A 27053-nucleotide genomic window follows, 5' to 3' on the forward strand; every position below is an offset into this window, starting at 1 on the left:
GGGGTTCATACGCACATTATTTATTTTTATTTAATCGCTTCGGTAAACGTGGGTACTGTTTAAAAATACTAAGTATCAAATCTGGTTGGTATTATGAGAGAAGCACATTATCCGACGAAACATCTTTACGACACTCAAAGTAAACACAAACTGCTTTACTGCAGCACTAAACATGGTGTCCCAATTTAGTGGTGTTTTGCAGTTGACAGATCTAGATGATTTTATCACTCCTTCCCAGGTAAATAACACTTAACCATAAAACAATCAGGTTATTAAACACGTTTTACATAATTTTAGCATAGGTATAATGTGGTTATTTTAATGTTAACGACCCACTCACTGGTCGCTATTCTCAGTAGCTAGTTAACGTTAGCTAGCTAGCGACTGTAGTTAGCTAACCTCTAAAGTACTGGCTAGCTGTCAAATAGAGTGTTATCTGTCCAACTTCCAAAGGCGTATATTGCGTTAATGGCATTGCTGTGTAAATTGATTGAAGCAATGGTGGTTTTCAATTGAAAGCGCATTTGTTCGTTTTTTAATCTCATTAAGTCGTATCGGACGCTGGTGGGGGAGCTTTAGGAGGACGGGCTCATTGTAATGACTGGAATGAGATCATTAGAATGGATTCAGACGTTGTTTCCTTCCAGCCTCCTCTACTACCTAGTTGGTTTGCTCTCTCGCTAAGTAGCTAGGTCATCGAAATGACATATGACTTATTTGACTAGATAACGTTAACTTCCTAGGTTGAAGAACTTAGCCAAATATGTCCACTTTTATCTGTCATCAGACACACCATTAGTTCCTTTCACTTTAATTTAATTGGTCCTTGTACTGTAAGCACCTGGATGTGACTAAGCTAGCTAGTATTGTTTGTGATTGTACTTCTCCCCCCTAAACTGATTGCTACTTTCTCCCCTTTCCTTTCTTAGGAATGTGTGAAACCAGTCAAGGTGGAGAAGAAGCAAGGCAGATCTGTGGCTAAAATTCAAATAGAAGATGATGGGAGCTATTTCCAGGTTAAACAGGTGCGTATGCTTCAGTGTTTCCCACATAGTGACCACAGCTGGAGCTGTGATGTTACATTGACTAACATGTCAACTGGCATTAGCCTACTTCACTGAGGGTGAATCTCAAAACTCTCTTGTTGCTCTTCTCATCTCGCCTTCACCTGAACTTGTTCTGAAGACACAGGATCGGTAAAAGCAATATGGCTGCCTTATGGGATTTCAAATTAATTTGAGTAGCGGATGCTACTTTTTGAGACACACATTTTCTTTCTCACTGTTAACCTAAAGTACAATATTACTCCATCTTGTTCTTTGTGTCTCCAGGATGGTGGAAAGCAGAAGCTGGAGAAAGCTAAGATCACTCTGAATGACTGCCTGGCCTGCAGTGGCTGCATCACCTCAGCTGAGAGTGTCCTTATCACACAGCAGAGTCATGAAGAGATCTACAGGGTGCTACGCAACAACAAGGTAGTGTGTGTTTGTGTGTGTGTGTTGTCATCCATCTGAAGACCCACAAACAGGACCCACCAGTCATACTCAACCCAGCATGTTTAGTGATGATGATGGTGTCTGTATCTGTCTCCCCTGTGTGTAACTAGTCTCCCTTCATCTCCCCAGCAGGCAGGTGTAGCAGAGCAGAAGGTGGTGGTGGTGTCTGTGTCCCCACAGTCCAGAGCCTCCCTGGCAGCACGCTACGGCCTTAGCAGCAGTGAGGCAGGCAGGAGGCTGACCGCCTTCTTCAAGGGTCTGGGTGAGTGCGAAGGTTAAAAGATAAACCATTGTGTATCTGTGTAATATAGGACATCGGTTTATCTGACACACTAGTGAGATAAAATATACTGACTGGTGTGACTGTTGTGTTTCAGGGGTTCACCACGTGTTTGACACCAGCTTCAGCAGGACCTTCAGCCTGTTGGAGAGTCAGAGAGAGTTTGTGGAGCGGTTCCATCGGAAGGAGCAAGACAAGCAGGCCCTGCCCATGCTGGCCTCTGCCTGCCCAGGTAACCAGTTGTACCTCAACACCTTAACTAGCCCCTGATTATCTCCAGGCCAGAATCCTTCCAATAGAACTTCAGAAACCAGGGCCCAATTTCACAAAGTTCCTCAGATTAAAAGTGGGTGGGTGATTATATTTGTCCTGTTTCACACATGTACAAGTGTGTATTAATTGGAAATGTGTTTTTTGCATATCCCAACTCCCTCTGAGACACCCTCGGAGAGTGGGGTCACGGCCAGAACAGGGAATAAGAGGGGGGACAGATCATCTCCTACTCTGAGACACTTTATAAATACAGGCCCTGGTCTCTTCCAGGTCCAGTAATAATACAGGCTTGTGTTCAGGTTCATTAATAATACAGGCTTGTGTTGTCTTCAGGTTCATTAATAATACAGGCTTGTGTTGTCTTCAGATTCATTAATAATACAGGCTTGTGTTGTCTTCAGGTTCACTAATAATACAGGCTTGTGTTGTCTTCAGGTTCACTAATAATACAGGCTTGTGTTCAGGTTCATTATTAATTGTGTTGTCTTCTGCTTCATTAATAATACAGGCTTGTGTTGTCTTCAGGTTCATTAATAATACAGGCTTGTGTTCAGGTTTATTAATAATACAGGCTTGTGTTCAGGTTCATTAATAATATAGGCTTGTGTTCAGGTTCATTAATAATATAGGCTTGTCTTGTCTTCAGGTTCACTAATAATACAGGCTTGTGTTGTCTTCAGGTTCATTAATAATACAGGCTTGTGTTGTCTTCAGGTTCACTAATAATACAGGCTTGTGTTGTCTTCAGGTTCACTAATAATACAGGCTTGTGTTGTCTTCAGGTTCACTAATAATACAGGCTTGTGTTGTCTTCAGGTTCATTAATAATACAGGCTTGTGTTGTCTTCAGGTTCACTAATAATACAGGCTTGTGTTGTCTTCAGGTTCACTAATAATACAGGCTTGTGTTGTCTTCAGGTTCACTAATAATACAGGCTTGTGTTCAGGTTCATTAATAATTGTGTTGTCTTCTGGTTCATTAATAATACAGGCTTGTGTTGTCTTCAGGTTCACTAATAATACAGGCTTGTGTTCAGGTTCATTAATAATACAGGCTTGTGTTGTCTTCAGGTTCATTAATAATACAGGCTTGTGTTCAGGTTCATTAATAATTGTGTTGTCTTCTGGTTCATTAATAATACAGGCTTGTGTTGTCTTCAGGTTCACTAATAATACATGCTTGTGTTGTCTTCAGGTTCACTAATAATACAGGCTTGTGTTGTCTTCAGGTTCATTAATAATACAGGCTTGTGTTGTCTTCAGGTTCACTAATAATACAGGCTTGTGTTGACTTCAGGTTCACTAATAATACAGGCTTGTGTTGTCTTCAGGTTCACTAATAATACAGGCTTGTGTTCAGGTTCATTATTAATTGTGTTGTCTTCTGGTTCATTAATAATACAGGCTTGTGTTGTCTTCAGGTTCATTAATAATACAGGCTTGTGTTCAGGTTTATTAATAATACAGGCTTGTGTTCAGGTTCATTAATAATATAGGCTTGTGTTCAGGTTCATTAATAATATAGGCTTGTCTTGTCTTCAGGTTCACTAATAATACAGGCTTGTGTTGTCTTCAGGTTCATTAATAATACAGGCTTGTGTTGTCTTCAGGTTCACTAATAATACAGGCTTGTGTTGTCTTCAGGTTCACTAATAATACAGGCTTGTGTTGTCTTCAGGTTCACTAATAATACAGGCTTGTGTTCAGGTTCATTAATAATTGTGTTGTCTTCTGGTTCATTAATAATACAGGCTTGTGTTGTCTTCAGGTTCACTAATAATACAGGCTTGTGTTCAGGTTCATTAATAATACAGGCTTGTGTTGTCTTCAGGTTCATTAATAATACAGGCTTGTGTTCAGGTTCATTAATAATTGTGTTGTCTTCTGGTTCATTAATAATACAGGCTTGTGTTGTCTTCAGGTTCATTAATAATACAGGCTTGTGTTGTCTTCAGGTTCACTAATAATACAGGCTTGTGTTGACTTCAGGTTCACTAATAATACAGGCTTGTGTTGTCTTCAGGTTCACTAATAATACAGGCTTGTGTTCAGGTTCATTATTAATTGTGTTGTCTTCTGGTTCATTAATAATACAGGCTTGTGTTGTCTTCAGGTTCATTAATAATACAGGCTTGTGTTCAGGTTTATTAATAATACAGGCTTGTGTTCAGGTTCATTAATAATATAGGCTTGTGTTCAGGTTCATTAATAATATAGGCTTGTCTTGTCTTCAGGTTCACTAATAATACAGGCTTGTGTTGTCTTCAGGTTCATTAATAATACAGGCTTGTGTTGTCTTCAGGTTCACTAATAATACAGGCTTGTGTTGTCTTCAGGTTCACTAATAATACAGGCTTGTGTTGTCTTCAGGTTCATTTATAATATAGGCTTGTCTTGTCTTCAGGTTCACTAATAATACAGGCTTGTGTTGTCTTCAGGTTCATTAATAATATAGGCTTGTCTTGTCTTCAGGTTCACTAATAATACAGGCTTGTGTTGTCTTCAGGTTCATTAATAATACAGGCTTGTGTTGTCTTCAGGTTCACTAATAATACATGCTTGTGTTGTCTTCAGGTTCACTAATAATACAGGCTTGTGTTCAGGTTCATTATTAATTGTGTTGTCTTCTGGTTCATTAATAATACAGGCTTGTGTTGTCTTCAGGTTCATTAATAATACAGGCTTGTGTTGACTTCAGGTTCACTAATAATACAGGCTTGTGTTGTCTTCAGGTTCACTAATAATACAGGCTTGTGTTCAGGTTCATTATTAATTGTGTTGTCTTCTGGTTCATTAATAATACAGGCTTGTGTTGTCTTCAGGTTCATTAATAATACAGGCTTGTGTTGTCTTCAGGTTCACTAATAATACAGGCTTGTGTTGACTTCAGGTTCACTAATAATACAGGCTTGTGTTGTCTTCAGGTTCACTAATAATACAGGCTTGTCTTCAGGTTCATTAATAATACAGGCTTGTGTTGTCTTCTGGTTCATTAATAATACAGGCTTGTGTTGTCTTCAGGTTCATTAATAATACAGGCTTGTGTTCAGGTTTATTAATAATACAGGCTTGTGTTCAGGTTCATTAATAATATAGGCTTGTGTTCAGGTTCATTAATAATATAGGCTTGTCTTGTCTTCAGGTTCACTAATAATACAGGCTTGTGTTGTCTTCAGGTTCATTAATAATACAGGCTTGTGTTGTCTTCAGGTTCACTAATAATACAGGCTTGTGTTGTCTTCAGGTTCACTAATAATACAGGCTTGTGTTGTCTTCAGGTTCATTAGTAATACAGGCTTGTGTTGTCTTCAGGTTCACTAATAATACAGGCTTGTGTTGTCTTCAGGTTCACTAATAATACAGGCTTGTGTTGTCTTCAGGTTCACTAATAATACAGGCTTGTGTTCAGGTTCATTAATAATTGTGTTGTCTTCTGGTTCATTAATAATACAGGCTTGTGTTGTCTTCAGGTTCACTAATAATACAGGCTTGTGTTCAGGTTCATTAATAATACAGGCTTGTGTTGTCTTCAGGTTCATTAATAATACAGGCTTGTGTTCAGGTTCATTAATAATTGTGTTGTCTTCTGGTTCATTAATAATACAGGCTTGTGTTGTCTTCAGGTTCATTAATAATACAGGCTTGTGTTCAGGTTTATTAATAATACAGGCTTGTGTTCAGGTTCATTAATAATATAGGCTTGTCTTGTCTTCAGGTTCACTAATAATACAGGCTTGTGTTGTCTTCAGGTTCATTAATAATACAGGCTTGTGTTGTCTTCAGGTTCACTAATAATACATGCTTGTGTTGTCTTCAGGTTCACTAATAATACAGGCTTGTGTTGTCTTCAGGTTCATTAATAATACAGGCTTGTGTTGTCTTCAGGTTCATTAATAATACAGGCTTGTGTTGTCTTCAGGTTCACTAATAATACAGGCTTGTGTTGTCTTCAGGTTCACTAATAATACAGGCTTGTGTTGTCTTCAGGTTCACTAATAATACAGGCTTGTGTTCAGGTTCATAAATAATATAGGCTTGTGTTCAGGTTCATTAATAGAACAGGCTTGTGTTGTCTTCAGGTTCATTAATGATACAGGCTTGTGTTGTCTTCAGGTTCACTAATAATACAGGCTTGTCTTCAGGTTCATTAATAATATAGGCTTGTGTTCAGGTTCATTAATAATACAGGCTTGTGTTGTCTTCAGGTTCACTAATAATACAGGCTTGTGTTCAGGTTCATAAATAATATAGGCTTGTGTTCAGGTTCATTAATAATACAGGCTTGTGTTGTCTTCAGGTTCACTAATAATACAGGCTTGTGTTCAGGTTCATTAATAATATAGGCTTGTGTTCAGGTTCATTAATAGAACAGGCTTGTGTTGTCTTCAGGTTCATTAATGATACAGGCTTGTGTTGTCTTCAGGTTCATTAATAATACAGGCTTGTGTTGTCTTCAGGTTCACTAATAATACAGGCTTGTGTTCAGGTTCATTAATACAACAGGCTTGTGTTGTCTTCAGGTTCATTAATAATACAGGCTTGTGTTGTCTTCAGGTTCATTAATAATACAGGCTTGTGTTGTCTTCAGGTTCACTAATAATACAGGCTTGTGTTGTCTTCAGGTTCATTAATAATACAGGCTTGTGTTGTCTTCAGGTTCACTATTAATACAGGCTTGTGTTGTCTTCAGGTTCACTAATAATACAGGCTTGTGTTGTCTTCAGGTTCATTAATAATACAGGCTTGTGTTGTCTTCAGGTTCATTAATAATACAGGCTTGTGTTCAGGTTCATTAATAATATAGGCTTGTCTTGTCTTCAGGTTCACTAATAATATAGGCTTGTCTTGTCTTCAGGTTCACTAATAATACAGGCTTGTGTTGTCTTCAGGTTCACTAATAATACAGGCTTGTGTTGTCTTCAGGTTCATTAATAATACAGGCTTGTGTTGTCTTCAGGTTCATTAATAATACAGGCTTGTGTTCAGGTTCATTAATAATACAGGCTTGTGTTGTCTTCAGGTTCACTAATAATACAGGCTTGTCTTCAGGTTCATTAATAATATAGGCTTGTGTTCAGGTTCATTAATAATACAGGCTTGTGTTCAGGTTCATTAATAATACAGGCTTGTGTTCAGGTTCATTCATAATACAGGCTTGTGTTGTCTTCAGGTTCACTAATAATACAGGCTTGTCTTCAGGTTCATTAATAATATAGGCTTGTGTTCAGGTTCATTAATAATACAGGCTTGTTTTGTCTTCAGGTTCACTAATAATACAGGCTTGTGTTCAGGTTCATAAATAATATAGGCTTGTGTTCAGGTTCATTAATAATACAGGCTTGTGTTGTCTTCAGGTTCACTAATAATACAGGCTTGTGTTCAGGTTCATTAATAATATAGGCTTGTGTTCAGGTTCATTAATAGAACAGGCTTGTGTTGTCTTCAGGTTCATTAATGATACAGGCTTGTGTTGTCTTCAGGTTCATTAATAATACAGGCTTGTGTTGTCTTCAGGTTCACTAATAATACAGGCTTGTGTTCAGGTTCATTAATACAACAGGCTTGTGTTGTCTTCAGGTTCATTAATAATACAGGCTTGTGTTGTCTTCAGGTTCATTAATAATACAGGCTTGTGTTGTCTTCAGGTTCACTAATAATACAGGCTTGTGTTGTCTTCAGGTTCATTAATAATACAGGCTTGTGTTGTCTTCAGGTTCACTATTAATACAGGCTTGTGTTGTCTTCAGGTTCACTAATAATACAGGCTTGTGTTGTCTTCAGGTTCATTAATAATACAGGCTTGTGTTCAGGTTCATTAATAATATAGGCTTGTGTTCAGGTTCATTAATAATATAGGCTTGTCTTGTCTTCAGGTTCACTAATAATACAGGCTTGTGTTGTCTTCAGGTTCACTAATAATACATGCTTGTGTTGTCTTCAGGTTCACTAATAATACAGGCTTGTGTTGTCTTCAGGTTCATTAATAATACAGGCTTGTGTTGTCTTCAGGTTCATTAATAATACAGGCTTGTGTTCAGGTTCATTAATAATACAGGCTTGTGTTGTCTTCAGGTTCACTAATAATACAGGCTTGTCTTCAGGTTCATTAATAATATAGGCTTGTGTTCAGGTTCATTAATAATACAGGCTTGTGTTCAGGTTCATTAATAATACAGGCTTGTGTTCAGGTTCATTCATAATACAGGCTTGTGTTGTCTTCAGGTTCATTCATAATACAGGCTTGTGTTGTCTTCGGGTTCATTAATAATACAGGCTTGTGTTGTCTTCGGGTTCATTAATAATACAGGCTTGTGTTGTCTTCGGGTTCATTAATAATACAGGCTTGTGTTGTCTTCGGGTTCATTAATAATACAAGCTTGTGTTGTCTTCAGGTTCATTAATAATACAGGCTTGTGTTGTCTTCAGGTTCACTAATAATACAGTCTTCAGGTTCATTAATTATACAGGCTTGTGTTGTCTTCAGTTTCATTAATTATACAGTCTTGTCTTCAGGTTCATTAATAATACAGGCTTGTCTTCAGGTTCATTAATAATACAGGCTTGTCTTCAGGTTCATTAATAATACAGGCTTGTCTTCAGGTTCATTAATAATACAGGCTTGTCTTCAGGTTCATTAATAATACAGGCTTGTCTTCAGGTTCATTAATAATACAGGCTTGTCTTCAGGTTCATTAATAATACAGGCTTGTCTTCAGGTTCATTAATAATACAGGCTTGTGTTGTCTTCAGGTTCACTAATAATACAGGCTTGTGTTCAGGTTCATTAATAATATAGGCTTGTCTTGTCTTCAGGTTCACTAATAATACAGGCTTGTGTTGTCTTCAGGTTCATTAATAATACAGGCTTGTGTTGTCTTCAGGTTCACTAATAATACATGCTTGTGTTGTCTTCAGGTTCACTAATAATACATGCTTGTGTTGTCTTCAGGTTCATTAATAATACAGGCTTGTGTTGTCTTCAGGTTCACTAATAATACAGGCTTGTGTTGTCTTCAGGTTCACTAATAATACAGGCTGGTGTTGTCTTCAGGTTCACTAATAATACAGGCTTGTGTTCAGGTTCATAAATAATATAGGCTTGTGTTCAGGTTCATTAATAGAACAGGCTTGTGTTGTCTTCAGGTTCATTAATGATACAGGCTTGTGTTCAGGTTCATTAATAATACAGGCTTGTGTTCAGGTTCATTAATAATACAGGCTTGTGTTGTCTTCAGGTTCACTAATAATACAGGCTTGTCTTCAGGTTCATTAATAATATAGGCTTGTGTTCAGGTTCATTAATAATACAGGCTTGCGTTCAGGTTCATTAATAATACAGGCTTGTGTTCAGGTTCATTCATAATACAGGCTTGTGTTGTCTTCAGGTTCACTAATAATACATGCTTGTGTTGTCTTCGGGTTCATTAATAATACAGGCTTGTGTTGTCTTCGGGTTCATTAATAATACAGGCTTGTGTTGTCTTCAGGTTCATTAATAATACAGGCTTGTGTTCAGGTTCACTAATAATACAGGCTTGTGTTGTCTTCAGGTTCATTAATAATACAGGCTTGTGTTGTCTTCAGGTTCACTAATAATACAGGCTTGTCTTCAGGTTCATTAATTATACAGGCTTGTGTTGTCTTCAGGTTCATTAATTATACAGGCTTGTCTTCAGGTTCATTAATAATACAGGCTTGTCTTCAGGTTCATTAATAATGCAGGCTTGTGTTGTCTTCAGGTTCATTAATAATACAGGCTTGTCTTCAGGTTCATTAATAATACAGGCTTGTCTTCAGGTTCATTAATAATACAGGCTTGTCTTCAGGTTCATTAATAATACAGGCTTGTCTTCAGGTTCATTAATAATACAGGCTTGTGTTGTCTTCAGGTTCACTAATAATGCAGGCTTGTCTTCAGGTTCATTAATAATACAGGCTTGTGTTGTCTTCAGGTTCATTAATAATACAGGCTTGTGTTGTCTTCAGGTTCATTAATAATACAGGCTTGTCTTCAGGTTCATTAATAATACAGGCTTGTCTTCAGGTTCATTAATAATACAGGCTTGTCTTCAGGTTCATTAATAATACAGGCTTGTGTTGTCTTCAGGTTCACTAATAATACAGGCTTGTGTTCAGGTTCATTAATAATATAGGCTTGTGTTCAGGTTCATTAATAATATAGGCTTGTCTTGTCTTCAGGTTCACTAATAATACAGGCTAGTGTTGTCTTCAGGTTCATTAATAATACAGGCTTGTGTTGTCTTCAGGTTCACTAATAATACATGCTTGTGTTGTCTTCAGGTTCACTAATAATACATGCTTGTGTTGTCTTCAGGTTCACTAATAATACAGGCTTGTGTTGTCTTCAGGTTCATTAATAATACAGGCTTGTGTTGTCTTCAGGTTCACTAATAATACAGGCTTGTGTTGTCTTCAGGTTCACTAATAATACAGGCTTGTGTTGTCTTCAGGTTCACTAATAATACAGGCTTGTGTTCAGGTTCATTAATAATACAGGCTTGTGTTCAGGTTCATTAATAATACAGGCTTGTGTTGTCTTCAGGTTCACTAATAATACAGGCTTGTCTTCAGGTTCATTAATAATATAGGCTTGTGTTCAGGTTCATTAATAATACAGGCTTGTGTTCAGGTTCATTAATAATACAGGCTTGTGTTCAGGTTCATTAATAATACAGGCTTGTCTTCAGGTTCATTAATAATACAGGCTTGTCTTCAGGTTCATTAATAATACAGGCTTGTCTTCAGGTTCATTAATAATACAGGCTTGTGTTGTCTTCAGGTTCACTAATAATGCAGGCTTGTCTTCAGGTTCATTAATAATACAGGCTTGTGTTGTCTTCAGGTTCATTAATAATACAGGCTTGTGTTGTCTTCAGGTTCATTAATAATACAGGCTTGTCTTCAGGTTCATTAATAATACAGGCTTGTCTTCAGGTTCATTAATAATACAGGCTTGTCTTCAGGTTCATTAATAATACAGGCTTGTGTTGTCTTCAGGTTCACTAATAATACAGGCTTGTGTTCAGGTTCATTAATAATATAGGCTTGTGTTCAGGTTCATTAATAATACAGGCTTGTGTTGTCTTCAGGTTCATTAATAATACAGGCTTGTGTTGTCTTCAGGTTCACTAATAATACATGCTTGTGTTGTCTTCAGGTTCACTAATAATACAGGCTTGTGTTGTCTTCAGGTTCATTAATAATACAGGCTTGTGTTGTCTTCAGGTTCATTAATAATACAGGCTTGTGTTGTCTTCAGGTTCACTAATAATACAGGCTTGTGTTGTCTTCAGGTTCACTAATAATACAGGCTTGTGTTGTCTTCAGGTTCACTAATAATACAGGCTTGTGTTCAGGTTCATAAATAATATAGGCTTGTGTTCAGGTTCATTAATAGAACAGGCTTGTGTTGTCTTCAGGTTCATTAATGATACAGGCTTGTGTTCAGGTTCATTAATAATACAGGCTTGTGTTCAGGTTCATTAATAATACAGGCTTGTGTTGTCTTCAGGTTCACTAATAATACAGGCTTGTCTTCAGGTTCATTAATAATATAGGCTTGTGTTCAGGTTCATTAATAATACAGGCTTGTGTTCAGGTTCATTAATAATACAGGCTTGTGTTCAGGTTCATTCATAATACAGGCTTGTGTTGTCTTCAGGTTCACTAATAATACATGCTTGTGTTGTCTTCGGGTTCATTAATAATACAGGCTTGTGTTGTCTTCGGGTTCATTAATAATACAGGCTTGTGTTGTCTTCAGGTTCATTAATAATACAGGCTTGTGTTCAGGTTCACTAATAATACAGGCTTGTGTTGTCTTCAGGTTCATTAATAATACAGGCTTGTGTTGTCTTCAGGTTCACTAATAATACAGGCTTGTCTTCAGGTTCATTAATTATACAGGCTTGTCTTCAGGTTCATTAATAATACAGGCTTGTGTTGTCTTCAGGTTCATTAATAATACAGGCTTGTCTTCAGGTTCATTAATAATACAGGCTTGTCTTCAGGTTCATTAATAATGCAGGCTTGTCTTCAGGTTCATTAATAATGCAGGCTTGTGTTGTCTTCAGGTTCATTAATAATACAGGCTTGTGTTGTCTTCAGGTTCATTAATTATACAGGCTTGTCTTCAGGTTCATTAATAATACAGGCTTGTGTTGTCTTCAGGTTCACTAATAATACAGGCTTGTCTTCAGGTTCATTAATAATATAGGCTTGTGTTCAGGTTCATTAATAATACAGGCTTGTGTTCAGGTTCATTCATAATACAGGCTTGTGTTGTCTTCAGGTTCACTAATAATACATGCTTGTGTTGTCTTCGGGTTCATTAATAATACAAGCTTGTGTTGTCCTCGGGTTCATTAATAATACAAGCTTGTGTTGTCCTCAGGTTCATTAATAATACAGGCTTGTGTTGTCTTCGGGTTCACTAATAATACAGGCTTGTGTTGTCTTCAGGTTCACTAATAATACAGGCTTGTGTTGTCTTCAGGTTCACTAATAATACAGGCTTGTGTTGTCTTCAGGTTCATTAATTATACAGGCTTGTCTTCAGGTTCATTAATTATACAGGCTTGTCTTCAGGTTCATTAATAATGCAGGCTTGTCTTCAGGTTCATTAATAATGCAGGCTTGTGTTGTCTTCAGGTTCATTAATAATACAGGCTTGTGTTGTCTTCAGGTTCATTAATAATACATGCTTGTGTTGTCTTCAGGTTCATTAATAATACAGGCTTGTCTTCAGGTTCACTAATAATACAGGCTTGTCTTCAGGTTCATTAATAATACAGGCTTGTGTTGTCTTCAGGTTCATTAATAATACAGGCTTGTCTTCAGGTTCACTAATAATACAGGCTTGTCTTCAGGTTCATTAATAATACAGGCTTGTCTTCAGGTTCATTAATAATACAGGCTTGTGTTGTCTTCAGGTTCATTAATAATACAGGCTTGTGTTGTCTTCAGGTTCATTAATAATACAGGCTTGTCTTCAGGTTCATTAATAATACAGGCTTGTGTTGTCTTCAGGTTCATTAATGATACAGGCTTGTGTTCAGGTTCATTAATAATACAGGCTTGTGTTCAGGTTCATTAATAATACAGGCTTGTGTTGTCTTCAGGTTCACTAATAATACAGGCTTGTGTTCAGGTTCATTAATAATACAGGCTTGTGTTGTCTTCAGGTTCACTAATAATACAGGCTTGTCTTCAGGTTCATTAATAATATAGGCTTGTGTTCAGGTTCATTAATAATACAGGCTTGTGTTCAGGTTCATTAATAATACAGGCTTGTGTTCAGGTTCATTCATAATACAGGCTTGTGTTGTCTTCAGGTTCACTAATAATACATGCTTGTGTTGTCTTCGGGTTCATTAATAATACAAGCTTGTGTTGTCCTCGGGTTCATTAATAATACAAGCTTGTGTTGTCCTCAGGTTCATTAATAATACAGGCTTGTGTTGTCTTCGGGTTCACTAATAATACAGGCTTGTGTTGTCTTCAGGTTCACTAATAATACAGGCTTGTGTTGTCTTCAGGTTCACTAATAATACAGGCTTGTGTTGTCTTCAGGTTCATTAATTATACAGGCTTGTCTTCAGGTTCATTAATTATACAGGCTTGTCTTCAGGTTCATTAATAATGCAGGCTTGTCTTCAGGTTCATTAATAATGCAGGCTTGTGTTGTCTTCAGGTTCATTAATAATACAGGCTTGTGTTGTCTTCAGGTTCATTAATAATACATGCTTGTGTTGTCTTCAGGTTCATTAATAATACAGGCTTGTCTTCAGGTTCACTAATAATACAGGCTTGTCTTCAGGTTCATTAATAATACAGGCTTGTGTTGTCTTCAGGTTCATTAATAATACAGGCTTGTCTTCAGGTTCACTAATAATACAGGCTTGTCTTCAGGTTCATTAATAATACAGGCTTGTCTTCAGGTTCATTAATAATACAGGCTTGTGTTGTCTTCAGGTTCATTAATAATACAGGCTTGTGTTGTCTTCAGGTTCATTAATAATACAGGCTTGTCTTCAGGTTCATTAATAATACAGGCTTGTGTTGTCTTCAGGTTCATTAATAATACAGGCTTGTGTTGTCTTCAGGTTCATTAATAATACAGGCTTGTGTTGTCTTCAGGTTCACTAATAATACAGGCTTGTCTTCAGGTTCACTAATAATACAGGCTTGTCTTCAGGTTCATTAATAATACAGGCTTGTCTTCAGGTTCATTAATAATACAGGCTTGTCTTCAGGTTCATTAATAATACAGGCTTGTCTTCAGGTTCATTAATAATACAGGCTTGTCTTCAGGTTCATTAATAATACAGGCTTGTCTTCAGGTTCATTAATAATACAGGCTTGTGTTCAGGTTCATTAATAATACAGGCTTGTGTTCAGGTTCATTAATAATACAGGCTTGTGTTCAGGTTCATTAATAATACAGGCTTGTGTTGTCTTCAGGTTCACTAATAATACAGGCTTGTGTTCAGGTTCATTAATAATACAGGCTTGTCTTCAGGTTCATTAATAATACAGGCTTGTGTTGTCTTCAGGTTCATTAATAATACAGGCTTGTGTTGTCTTCAGGTCCAGTAATAATACAGGCTTGTGTTGTCTTCAGGTCCATTAATAATACAGGCTTGTGTTCAGGTTCATTAATAATACAGGCTTCAGGTTAATTAATAATACAGGCTTGTGTTGCCTTCAGGTTCATTAATAATACAGGCTTGTGTTGTCTTCAGGTTCATTAATAATACAGGCTTGTGTTCAGGTTCATTAATAATACAGGCTTGTGTTGTCTTCAGGTTGGATCTGCTATGCAGAGAAAACCCATGGAGAGTTCATCCTGCCCTACGTCAGCTCCACCCGCTCCCCACAGCAGATGATGGGCTCTCTGGTGAAGGGCTTCTTCGCTGGCCAGCAGGTTTGTAGGGGCTCATTGACACTAGAGTCCTGCATGGGTCTGTTTTTTGGAGCCGCACCCGCCCCGCTCCAGCCACATAAATTCTGAGCCTACCCGACATCAAGAGAGATTTTTCTGTGCAATCCGACCAAGCCGCATTAAATTGTTCCGCGAGCTGATCCGTTAACCCGCCAAATAACATCTATTTATTTAGTGTTTGTGACTCCTGTGTAGTAGGCTAATATTCTTCTTCCGTGCATGAATGAATTTGTCTGCATGTGTATTCAACATGAATTAAGAACAATATATATTTTTTCTTCACAATGCAATGCGGCACATTGACAACTCAAATCGCTTTGAAAAGCCTTCCAATTAGCCTTCTTACCTCATGAAGCCTATAGCCAACATAACGAAACAAGACCTTTACATTCAATATTGTTTAGATAATCAAATAATTTAATTGAAACTTAAAGGGATTCTCTGGTACTTTTGTATACTTTTTAGCCAGTAGTTCTGAAAGTAGCATCCACGAGCTAAAAGTGGTCCCCGAAAATGGTGTACTACCTAACATATTTGCAGATATGTGCTCCACGTCATTGCTCTCTCTCTCTTGCTCTGCTGTGTGTAAAACTTGCTAGTTGTCACTCAAATAGCGATGGGCTGAATCTCATTGGCTGGAACTTGAATTGCTAGGGGGCTGGCCCATGTGGGGGGAAGTTAGGGAAAATGGCGCAACACAGCTTCCAGAAAACAGTCGCTTTTAAACTAGGGATTTTGTGGTTGAGGTAAAACAGTAATTCTGCTCATAGATTATGCGTATATAAACTACACATTGACACATCCAGCCCAAAGCGGGAGGTTTAAAAAAGATTGACAAGTCACTAAACTACCTGAGCATGTCTTTCCCAGAGTAATTTATTTACTAGGCTACACTTTTACCAGCAGCACTGGTTTAAACGTTATATGGCCTGCGTATGGTCTAAATGTACGAAAGCCTGAATTAACATAATCATTCACTAATAATTAACTGAATTATCGTAAACAAATACCTGCTTGCACTTTTTGCAGGCTGTGCATCCATCTACCGAGTTGTTGACCTTGTCCAAAATCCTTCCAAAGTGGGGATTTCACTCGCGCAGCACCTGTTTCCACGATTGTGTATTCCCCCATCATAACTTTTGATTTCTTTATTTGTCCTGTTACGTTAGCCGTTTTCGCATGAGATAGGCTAGCCAGGGAAAGTCAACTTGGCAATGTATTCTTATGTGGGGGAAGGGAACATAAGCTCTGCATGTGGACAAATTAAAATGTTTCTGCACCACACAAATAATGGACAGTTCCCTGCTCCACACTTTCACTGCGTGTGTGGCTGGTAGCCTTCTATGTCTGCCTCACCGCTCACAGAATGGAATTCACATAACGCAAAAAGACAAGCTCCTGGGTTTGTAAAAAAAATAAGTGTTTTCTTGATTTGTTCTGAACCGGAAGCCGACCCCAGCTGATGATGCAGGAGTCTGACATTCAGCGATGCAGACTGCAGGGTTAAATATCTAGACGTTAGTTATGGAATAGACTAAATGGAGTCAGGTGATATAGATCAGAGATGTAGAGTAACGTTTAATAGATGATAAGAATTTGTGTTCATTTTGGATGATGATTCTATCATGTCTGTATAGTAGGATGAGATCTTCTAAAGGATATGACTGACAGGTGTGTGTTGTTGTTGCAGGGCCTGAACCCTCAGCAGATCTACCATGTGACTGTGATGCCCTGCTATGATAAGAAACTGGAGGCCTCCAGGCCTGACTTCTACCTGGAGGAGGATGACACCAGAGAGGTGGACTGTGTCATCACTTCAGGTAGGGAGGACATTAAACCACTATGGCAGATAGTATTCAAAGTGTGTGTGTGTCTGTGTGTGTTTTACGTTTCAAAACACATTTTTAAATGTAAATTTTCTGATGTGTGTTTCTGTTTATTTCATGACAGGAGAAGTTCTGAAGATGCTAGAGGAAGAGAAAGTGTTGCTCAGTGATGTGGAGCCAGCCCCATTAGATACAATGTAAGGGTTTGAACCTCATCTTTTACATATAAATGAATACATACTTGTGTGTCAGGAGAACTCCAGAAGGTGTGCGTGTGTGCGTGTGTGTGTGTGTGTGTGTGTGTGTGTGTGTGTGTGTGTGTGTGTGTGTGTGTGTGTGTGTGTGTGTGTGTGTGTGTGTGTGTGTGTGTGTGTGTGTGTGTGTGCAATGTGCGTCAGGAGAACTCCACACTTGCTGATGTGTGTGTGGACTTGTGTCCCTGCAGGTTCAGCAGTGTGTGTGGTGATGAGTTGCTGGGCCATGCAGGGAGCGGTTCAGGAGGATACCTCCATCACGTGTTCACACACGCTGCCAGACAGCTGTATGGAGAGGAGGTGAAGGAGCTCACCTACAAGACACTCAAGTAAGTCAGTCGGGCCCTGCAGTATTAAAGCCCTGTTAGGAGCTCACCTCTGCTAATTGGTTAGCTTTCACTTAGTTGTGTCAGCTGTGAAATAGTGCAGGCAAAATGCTCAGTCTCTCTTCATTTCCATGAGATGTGCAGGGAAGTGTGTCTCTGCTTCCTGTCAGCCATGGAAGTATAGATTTGTTGAGAAGAATAACCCTGAGATAAGAGCAAGTTTAAGAAACAGGTGTTTCTGATTGGACAAATCCAAGAAGTCCTTCTCTGTTTGTCTGATTTCTTGCATTTGGTGCCTAATGAACACAAGCCTGATTAACCTGTCCCCTTTAGGAACAAGGACTTCCAGGAGGTGACCCTGGAAAGGGACGGTGTGGTCGTGCTGCGTTTTGCCGCAACCTACGGTTTCCGCAACATCCAGAACCTGGTGCAGAAACTCAAGAGGGGAAAGTCATCCTACCACTTCGTAGAGGTCATGGCCTGTCCGTCAGGTGAGGAAAGAGGAGGCTTTGTTTGTTGGTTTACATTTGCGTTTAATATAAACACAAGATATTCTATACAAATGCATGTTTTTTTTCTTCCCACATTCAAGAGGGTGGAATTGAATTATAATGTCTTGTCCATTTATTTATTTACTGCTATGGTTGAAGTCTCTATTCTACATTTGCACAGAAGCTACCACAGGCAGCAGCTAGTATTAGAAAGCACACTGCATGAATTCCCCTGAGGAATGGTTCCTGTTTGTAATGGCATTTTTTGGGTTCAAGTCAAAGTGAACCTGTAAAATCAGTTGTGTGTTGTGTTTCCTCACTGTGTGTGTATACAGGTTGTCTGAATGGGGGAGGCCAGGTGAAGCCCTTACCAGAGCAGAACAACAAGGAGTTGCTGCAGCAGGTGGAGGATCTGTACAGGGAGGAGCGCCCTCTAGTGCCAGAGGAGGACCAGCGCGTGGCAGAGCTGTACCAGTCCTGGCTACAGAGTGTAGGAGAGGAGAGAGCCAGGGAGCTGCTGCACACACAATACCATGCAGTGGAGAAGGCCACCAATGGACTCCTTGTCAAATGGTGAAGAAGAGGGTGAAAGGACATTGAAGGGTTTCTGTAAGTGAATGGTCTGTCCTCAAATGTCAGGGTGCATCTCAATAGTCTAAAGTAGCCTCCTCTCTTTCATCTCCATTGAGTTGAACACAGGTTAGGTGGAAGCAACATGACCGGTTCTTGTTGGGTATTTTCTGTCACCTGTCTAGTTCTTTAATATCAGTAGAAATAAAGAAAAAGGCATGATAGAACATCTATTTTGTCTATTGAGATGCATCCCTATTCTAGGATTATTTGAACCATTGAGTGAAATAACAAAACTTGACCTTGGGTCAATGTTTATGCTCTATCTGTACTGGATGACTGAATTTAGCACTTTCTTTCACCGTCTCTTTCTTGTCTCTCTCCTCCATCTCTGCTTTTAAGGACCCCTCATCTCTTTTCTCTGTCTATCTATTCCTCTCTTATCTATCCTTCTATCCTGTCTGTGTTTAAAGGATTGTCTGTCAGGTCAAATAGAGCATTATCTCCAAGTGTTTAATTACTGTGTCATTTATTTATACCAACATAAAGCCTGTATACATTCAGGCTATAGATTCTATACGCACAAGCTAATTCATACCAGACCACTGGGAATAATGTTGTTGGATAATTATTACTACATTTAAGTGTGCACTAATTATGAATACAGCAGCAAATTCTGTTATTTCACTTGTATGCACTGAAAAGTATTTGTTGTACTCTTGAAATGTTTTCTGATGGAATTCTAAAGAAATATTTTAGTTTAAATGTATATCATTTCTGCCTTATTTATAATGAAAATCAATGATCCATATTTTGCATATTAAAATGTTTTATTGTAACTTTCAAGTACGTTATTCTCCATGTACCAGCAGTCATTGATATACATACTGACATGTTTTACTTGATACAAAGGAACAGTTTTAGCTGTAGAAATGAGCATACACTAAATATTTACATTCATGTTTTCAGTGTTTTCTTCCGTTGTATGGCATGGTGAGAACAAGAAGCACACGCCTTCATACAGTATGCTCTGTCAGTTAAGCAGCTAGGTTAAACCATTTAATATGGACTAGTAATATTAGCAATATGTCAAAATATATTGCTTATATATGAAAATGTTTAGCAGCTTTTTTGTTATAGGTATGTGGTGAAATGTTAATACAGAATGTCACGCAAACATCACCGTTTTACCAAGAAATCTGCAAGCGGGTAATAGTCATTAGGGATATGAATCTCACGCCAACAATAGAATACATCTGCTTTATTGCTTTTTCTGTGAAAGAGACAATGGAGCTGTTAATAAAACCTATGTATCCCGAACTTCACATCGGCATTCAAAAATCCTGATGTTATATATATATATATATATATATATATATATATATATATGGAGCTTTTGATTAACAAAGAGCAGAAGTGGTCTTATTTTCTATAGTATGAGAGATGTTTGGAAGCACTTCAGTCTTGAATTTCTAAACGTCCAACAATCACACTGAAGTAGCCCTGGCTTCTCTAAAGGGACTATACACAAACCTCAAATATTGTCTTGAGTGAATATACCATATTAAAGTAATAAAACACTTGATAAGAAAGCTTTATACAGAGAAAAGTAAATTAATTTACAAACATTGCACATTAAGACATCTACTTATTCAAGCTTCTCCCTGCTTTTTATAGTTCTGTTTTGCTTCCGCAGATAAGTTGGGGTTTATTAAAATATTATTTTTCACATTACAGAATATCAATACTGTATTCACTCTACATCAAACTGTACATTTCAGTAATCAAACCTGATTAAAAGCTAAATTAAAACTTAAGTCAAGATTCTTAAATCAATCTTCTGCAATACAGATCAAATTTTATTCTGTAAATCCAGTTTATACTCAATCTCCAGTCTTCCTCGTGACAAGACTACAATATTTTGTTTGCTTGATGCTTGCATTAGGTCTACAAGCTAATGTACAGAAGGTTGAAATGAAGTAAATACAGTATTTTATGTAGTGAATGAAACAGGTAGGAAATATTTTGCCATAGTTGTTAGTAACAGGTCGCAGTGCACTGTTACGCATGTAGTGGAACGGATTTCACTAGACTCCATTCTGCAGTCACTCCTTGGGGACCCGGAAGCCATCTTTCTCCTTACGGAGACTCCTCATGGTTTCAACAGGGTCATTCTGCCCAGCATGCTCTTGCACAGACTTCTCTCTGGAATAGAAAGGAAAGAATATGTCACTTCAATTATTTCACTACATACAGAGTGAGCATTGGCACTTTCATTTCCATGCTAAAATCCTCTCCCTCATCTTCCCTGCATTCCTCTATGACACAAAGCTCAAGGGGCACTTGTGGATTGTCTGATGCTCGTATAAGAGATCAGTGCTGCTTGTGCCCACTTGAGCAAGTGCTTTATAAAAATGGCTGAATCATCAGTTGTCCTTACTTCACTCTCATAAAGGGGTTGAATTTGAATTCTTCAGCCACAGTGGAGGGGATGGTGGGTTCTCCATTAAGGACCTTCTCCTACGGATTTAATAAAAAGCAGATTATACATTTTCTTGATTACATTAAAGATCGCCATGGCCATGTGTTCACACACAAAAAATGTCCAATGCAGCTGTTTATCTCAATATAATTTCTGGGTAACGATTAAATAAATTACTGTGATTTTAATTGACAACAATGGTCAAAAATAGCTTCTTAGCAAAAGGGAAATGTCTAAATATTTAGCTATGACTGTCTTGGAGTGGTCTGAGTGGGAGGGGAAAACGGAACATTTGTTGTTATTGGCAGAGAGGTTTGGAACCATTTGTTATTGGTCTATTAACTAATTTACCACATGGTGATTTCACCATGAAAGGCCAAAACTCCATCCTACCAAAAACAGCAGACATTTCAGACAATCTTTTAAAAGCAGCTCTTACACTAAGGGCATTAATCAAAATGGTGTACAATTTCACAGTATTATTCCAACCTCAGTGAGGAAATGTATATAAAACCCAGGGAAATTATGTTTTTGACTGCACGGGGCCTTTAATGAAATGTATCAAGATATACCTTTGCCCATGCTAGTTTTTTCTTGATGACCTCGTTGTCAGGCTCCACATGTCGAGCGAACTTCAGATTGTTGACGGTGTACTCATGACCACAGTAAACACGCTGGAACACAAACAACACTATTGTTCCCATCTGCTGCGTGACCAAGCACGTGTGCTGATAAACTTTGTCGTGTTAACACCACAGAGTTTGTCAGGACACGTGCTTGGTCACATATAATGTAATAGTAACTGACCTTTTCTAACCTATAAAGACAGACACTGAATAGTGTTAATCCATTAGCTGTCATTACATGTAAAGAAAGTTATATCTAGAAGTTGATTTTAAACACTGCGCGATAGCGGTATATTTACTGTTTCAGGGGGCAGACGTCCCAGCACATCTATCAATGCCCTGTACATCTGTTCAGCTGTACCCTCAAAAAACTTCCCACAGCCAGCAACAAACAGTGTGTCCCCTAAACAGGAAGATAACAAGCGTCAAAGGGCATCCATGAAAATCTGCTGATTTAATAATACACTGATAACTACGGTAGGTTTACTTAGGTAACTCATGTTTAATGATCAGAACTGTTTAAGAGATTGAAGTCCCCTGTGACTGGAACTGTATTACCACGAGCCTATTCAGACTTCAATAGAGTTCTCCTGGCTTTAAAAAACAACAACAAATGATATATATATATATATAAATAAATAAATAAATAAATAATAGAAAAGTATGTGGACACCCCTCCAAATTAGTGGATTCGGCTATTTCAGCCACACCCGTTGCTGACAGGTGTAAAAGAATATATAAAGAAATTGAGCACACAGCCATGCAATCTCCATAGAAACATTGGCAGTAGAATGGACTTACTGAAGAGCTCAGTGACTTTCAACGTGGCACCATCACAGGAGGCCACCTTTCCAACAAGTCGGTTTGTCAAATTTCTGCCCTGCTAGAGCTGCCCCAGTCACATGTAAGTGCTGTTATTGTGAAGTGGAAACGTCCAGGAGCAACAATGGCTCAGCCGTGAATTAGTAATCTACACAATCTCACGGGACCACAGAGAAGCACATAAAAATCGTCTGTAACACTCTCTACCGAGTTCTTAACTGCCTCTGGAAACAACGTCAACACAAGAACCGTTTGTCAGGTGCTTCATGAATGGGTTTCCATGGCCGAGCAGCCACACACAAGCCTAAGATCACCATGCGAATGTCTAGCATTGGCTAGAGTGGTGTAAAGCTCGTCGCCATTGGACTCTGGAGCCGTGGAAACGCGTTCTCTGGAGTGATGAATCACGCTTCACCATCTGGCAGTCCGACGGACAAATCTGAGTTTGCCGGATAACAGGAGAACGCTACCTGCCCCAATGCATAGTGCCAACTGTAAAGATTGGTGGAAGAGAAATAATGGTGTGGGGCTGTTTCTCATGGTTCAGGCTAGGCCCATTAGTTTCAGTGAAGGGAAATCATAACACTACAGCATACAATGACATACTAGACGATTCAATGCTTCCAACTTTGTAGCAACAGTTGGGAAAGGCCCTTTCCTGTTCCAGCATGACAATGCCCCGTGCACAAAGAGGTCCATACAGAAATGGTTTGTCGAGATTGGTGTCAAAGAACTTGACTGGCCTGCAGAGCCCTGACTTCAACCCCATCGAACACCTTTGGGATGAATTGGAACGCCGGCCTCGTCGCCCAACATCAGTTCCCGACCTCACGTCATGGCTGAATGGAAGCAAGTCGCTGCAGCAATGTTCCAACATCTAGTGGAAAGCCTTCCCAGAAGAGTGGAGGCTGTTATAGCAACAAAAGGGGGACCAACTCCATATTAATGCCCATGATTTTGGAATGAGATGTTCAACGAGCAGGTGTCCACATACTTTGGTCATGTAGTGTACCTCAGGAATGGCTGAACAAACCAGTTGGGAAAGAATGGGGTTTTGGGATAAACGCCGAAAATAAGGTCTGTGGTTAACACAGTCTTAGGAGAGCTTATATGTTTTGTTCTATGAGATAATATCAGTCTGCTAACATGACCTTTATGAATTATGAAGCCTTTATGTGCTGTTTTGATTACTAAATGCTTCAAAACTCACAAAGGGACATTAGGTGATATAGATTATATCATAGAAGAGAACGTACAAGATCTTCTAAGCCTGTGTTTACCACAGTTCTTATTTTTGGCTTTTATCCAAAACCCCTATTCATTTCCCATGGGCTTTAGCCAACATGCCATTACTATTGCTCTCTATTACAGTAGGTGATACAGTCAAATTGGAAAGATACCGGTAGCTTACCTGTGAAGACAGCTGGAGGCTCAGCGCTGTTGTCTTTGGTCACAAGGTAGCAAATGTGGCCAGTGGTGTGGCATGGCGTAAACAAACACTTGACTGTAAGTGAACCAACCTGGCAATGAAATAGACAGGTGTTTTAGGCTTGTTATGGTTATTACATAGGTTATTCTGCTGGTAGTTACTCAGGTATAATGCCTTACTTTGAACGTGTTGGAGTGTTTGACTTTCTTAGTGAGGGCATCCACCCGGTCATCTCCTCCGTACACAGTGAGACCAGGCACCAGCCTCACCATCTTCTCATTGCCTCCCGCATGGTCCCTGTAGAGAGAAGGAGACAACACATGGTACATAGAAATCCTATAATGTCGGTATATCTAATCTCAGTGTTATTGGACTGCTCACAATGGTAATTTCGCTGAGTCATTTGCACCGAGTGATATTCAAAACAATGATTGACAATTTGACTTACCAATGGTGATGGGTGGTCAGAACTGTCGTAAGTCTCACACCGTGCTTTCTGATAGCTTCTACAACCTGAAGAGACAATCAAATGATTATAAAATGTATATACATAATATCCTACTGTTGATCCATCAAAACTAACCTACAGCAGGCTATATTTCATTTCATACCTTCACTGGTTCAACTGGGTCTATGATGGCAGCTTCCTTTGACTCCTCATCAATGAGAAGGTACATATAGTTGTCAGTGAGGGCTGGCAGCAGTTCTACCTTCATGTCGCTCTGCGCCACCAGTAAAGACTTCCTTATCGGGATATCAGGAGTTTCCTGGTGTAGAAGGGCTGCTTGGACGTGCGCAGGGGCTACACAATATTTACAATTCATCACATTAGACATAACAGAACTCACTAACCAATTTGTCATCGTAAAAATATAAATAGTTGACATAATATTAACCAATCCATTATCACGGAAAAATACAGTTCACATACAGGGTAAACAGAAGGTAAACGTGCTTACAATGTACACCAGGGCTACGTGGTTCTTGGAGAACAGCCAAGTAAAGTTTAGCTATTGTAACCCTGTCAGAGAGAGCTTGTTGTCAATTTATTCAAACTGTCATTCCCATGAAAGTAAACAAGCCAGAGAGCACAAAGCCAAAGTACTATGGAGTAAGATCAGAATAATAAATAAAAATAACTGGAATCCAATGGTTTGCAAATATTTCGATGCTGCCACATTCTATGCATAGTAGCTAAGCCTTCCGTTCAGTCTGTGTGTGAGAGAACTGTAAGAGGAAATACCAGACAAGGGGATGATGCAACAGCATCAGAGGCTTGCTAATCAACACCAGTTAGCTAGCTCGGGACAGCTGCTTCAAAGATCTATGGCTGCTTTGACAGTAGCTAGCTAGCATTTGACTATGCTGTGCAAACTACAAATAGGAAACCTAGCTAACCTTACGTTAGCGTGTCATCAGTGACAGTTCGTTTAGAAACTTTCAGGGTTGTTATGTAGCTGTGGAAAGAACCTGAAAGATCGGGACGTGAGCGAAACATACCAATTTTATACGTTGCAGCGGCTCCAAGAACGCCAAGAGTGCAGGCACTCGTTACCAGTGACCTGTAAAACATAGCAACACTGTAGCTGTTTGCTAATATCGCAATCGCATGTACATGAACCAGACAATTTTGGTTTAAAGAAGAGTTCCGCCTTCTTTAACGTTGACCTCCACAGATACGCCAATCGAATGCGGGGGAGTAGCTCGTGAATATCAGCTGATAGGCTGGAGAAAGCGAACCCACGGAACCTTACGACGTCATATATGTAATCAGGGTTGAGTTTGTAATATATATGCACTAATTTAGCTTCATTGTAATATTTATATAATGCATTTCCTTCGTATCGAAATATCTCACATTTCTGAATGAACTTTTATTATGTATCACGTCACCTTTTTTGTCCACTCTGGGATACCGTACGTTTGACAGGTTTGTTCAAGGAAGCAGTAGCGGGCAAAGGTCGATTTGATGGTAAGAATTGCTTCGGAGCAGCTGTAGACTTGACAAGATTTCTTTACAATGACTTCACGAAATGTATCTCGATTTTGGGAGTGGGGAAAGAAAATCATCTGTGTTGGGAGGAACTACGCCGACCATGCAAAGGAGCTGAATAACGTCGTCCCAACAGAGCCCGTGTTGTTCCTGAAAACTCCATCTGCATATCTTACAGAGGGCTCACCTATCCTCATTCCCAAATACTCCAACAGTGTACACCATGAAATCGAGTTAGGGGTGGTCATCGGGAAAGGGGGCACCGCTATCCTCCAATCCTCCGCGATGCAACACGTCGCAGGGTACGCCCTGTGCTTGGATATGACAGCTCGGGATGTCCAGGATGACTGCAAGTCCAAAGGTCTTCCGTGGACTCTGGCCAAAGCGTTCAACACATCTTGTCCCGTCAGTGAATTCATCCCCAAAGAGCGGATACCCGACCCGGGAAACGTGAAGATCTGGCTCAAAGTGAACGGCCAGATGCGCCAGAATGGCTGCACCTCTCAGATGATATTCTCCATTCCCTTTCTCATCAGCTACATCAGTGAGATCATCACCCTAGAAGAGGGGGATCTGATTCTCACTGGGACTCCCAAGGGTGTATCCGCTGTGCAGGTGCACGATGAACTACATGCTGGCATAGATGATGTTGTCAGCATGACTTTTAAAGTTGGCAGACTTTGACAGATGATTAGCAAAATCTATTAAAATCTGTATTGTATTGTTCATTTCTGTAATTTGCTTTTAATCAGAGCAGAGAGCTGGATGAAATGTATGGAATTACACTGGAGTCATTAGGTAGGCCTGTTTCATGCAGAATGGCCACACTGATCAAGTACATTGTTGCAGTTCTGAAACCAGCAGAGGGCAGTGCTTACTCAAAGATTCTAATACACAATTACAATGTAGCCTACTGGACTAAAAAATGTATTGATTTTACAATGGGAAATATGATTGATACAGAACTTGAAGTCTTGTTTTGAATTTCTGGTCCAGTAGATTTCACTAAATCAGATGCTCAACAAGTGGGCCAGGTGCTGATCTTAATCTTATCCTGACCAATTGTTGTTGGCCTCCGTCACAGCACATCACTGTGATCACAGTTAGAATGTCCGTCTTAAAAATCTTCTCTTTTTCTCCTGTTTGTGAGGAACATTGCCCATGGCATTTTGAACTCCTGTCTCCTGATTTTCTCTTACAGGCCCAATCCTCTTCAAAGCC

General features: G+C 39.1%; 3 protein-coding genes across 8 annotated transcripts; 2 read left to right on the forward strand and 1 right to left on the reverse strand.

The window, feature by feature from the left end:
* Window positions 1-147: 147 nt before the first annotated feature.
* Window positions 148-19319, forward strand: LOC106601784 (cytosolic Fe-S cluster assembly factor narfl). Of its 2 annotated transcripts, none has more exons than XM_045715536.1 (11): window positions 148-238; window positions 930-1025; window positions 1332-1475; window positions 1626-1758; window positions 1874-2008; window positions 14877-14995; window positions 16704-16833; window positions 16964-17036; window positions 17285-17422; window positions 17753-17910; window positions 18246-19319. In XM_045715536.1, the coding sequence occupies exons 1-11, from the start codon at window positions 173-175 to the stop codon at window positions 18485-18487; spliced, it is 1434 nt and encodes a 477-aa protein (XP_045571492.1). In that variant the 5' UTR covers window positions 148-172; the 3' UTR covers window positions 18488-19319. The 2 variants fall into 2 exon arrangements, with proteins under 2 accessions (XP_045571492.1, XP_045571493.1); XM_045715537.1 differs by having other exon boundaries at window positions 1629-1758.
* glo2 (Hydroxyacylglutathione hydrolase) lies at window positions 19292-26019 on the reverse strand. Of its 5 annotated transcripts, XM_045714261.1 has the most exons (11): window positions 25733-26019; window positions 25340-25401; window positions 24799-24860; window positions 24451-24641; window positions 24288-24352; window positions 24019-24136; window positions 23822-23930; window positions 21888-21991; window positions 21535-21636; window positions 20921-21000; window positions 19292-20685 (listed from the first exon to the last, which is right to left on the reverse strand). In XM_045714261.1, the coding sequence occupies exons 4-11, from the start codon at window positions 24553-24555 to the stop codon at window positions 20586-20588; spliced, it is 783 nt and encodes a 260-aa protein (XP_045570217.1). In that variant the 5' UTR covers window positions 24556-24641; window positions 24799-24860; window positions 25340-25401; window positions 25733-26019; the 3' UTR covers window positions 19292-20585.
* Window positions 25860-26803, forward strand: LOC106601652 (acylpyruvase FAHD1, mitochondrial). The gene has a single exon (XM_014193998.2). The coding sequence runs from the start codon at window positions 25860-25862 to the stop codon at window positions 26514-26516; it is 657 nt and encodes a 218-aa protein (XP_014049473.2). The 3' UTR covers window positions 26517-26803.
* Window positions 26804-27053: the final 250 nt, after the last annotated feature.

Source organism: Salmo salar, chromosome ssa03 (genome assembly GCF_905237065.1).
Source record: "Salmo salar chromosome ssa03, Ssal_v3.1, whole genome shotgun sequence".
Classification (NCBI taxonomy): Eukaryota; Metazoa; Chordata; class Actinopteri; order Salmoniformes; family Salmonidae; genus Salmo; species Salmo salar.

Bases quoted from the DNA above. Each gene is read 5' to 3' on its own strand.
- LOC106601784 (XM_045715536.1), top strand. From the start codon at position 173: ATGGTGTCCCAATTTAGTGGTGTTTTGCAGTTGACAGATCTAGATGAT. The intron at 239-929 runs GTAAATAACACT...TTCCTTTCTTAG, and splicing joins ATTTTATCACTCCTTCCCAG to GAATGTGTGAAACCAGTCAA. The intron at 1,026-1,331 runs GTGCGTATGCTT...TTGTGTCTCCAG, and splicing joins GCTATTTCCAGGTTAAACAG to GATGGTGGAAAGCAGAAGCT.
- glo2 (XM_014184051.2), bottom strand. From the start codon at position 25,412: ATGTTTTACAGGTCACTGGTAACGAGTGCCTGCACTCTTGGCGTTCTT. The intron at 24,353-24,450 runs GTATGAAATGAA...TTGTCTCTTCAG, and splicing joins ACCCAGTTGAACCAGTGAAG to GTTGTAGAAGCTATCAGAAA. The intron at 21,001-21,534 runs GTATATCTTGAT...TTAAATCCGTAG, and splicing joins AAAAACTAGCATGGGCAAAG to GAGAAGGTCCTTAATGGAGA.
- LOC106601652 (XM_014193998.2), top strand. From the start codon at position 25,860: ATGACTTCACGAAATGTATCTCGATTTTGGGAGTGGGGAAAGAAAATC.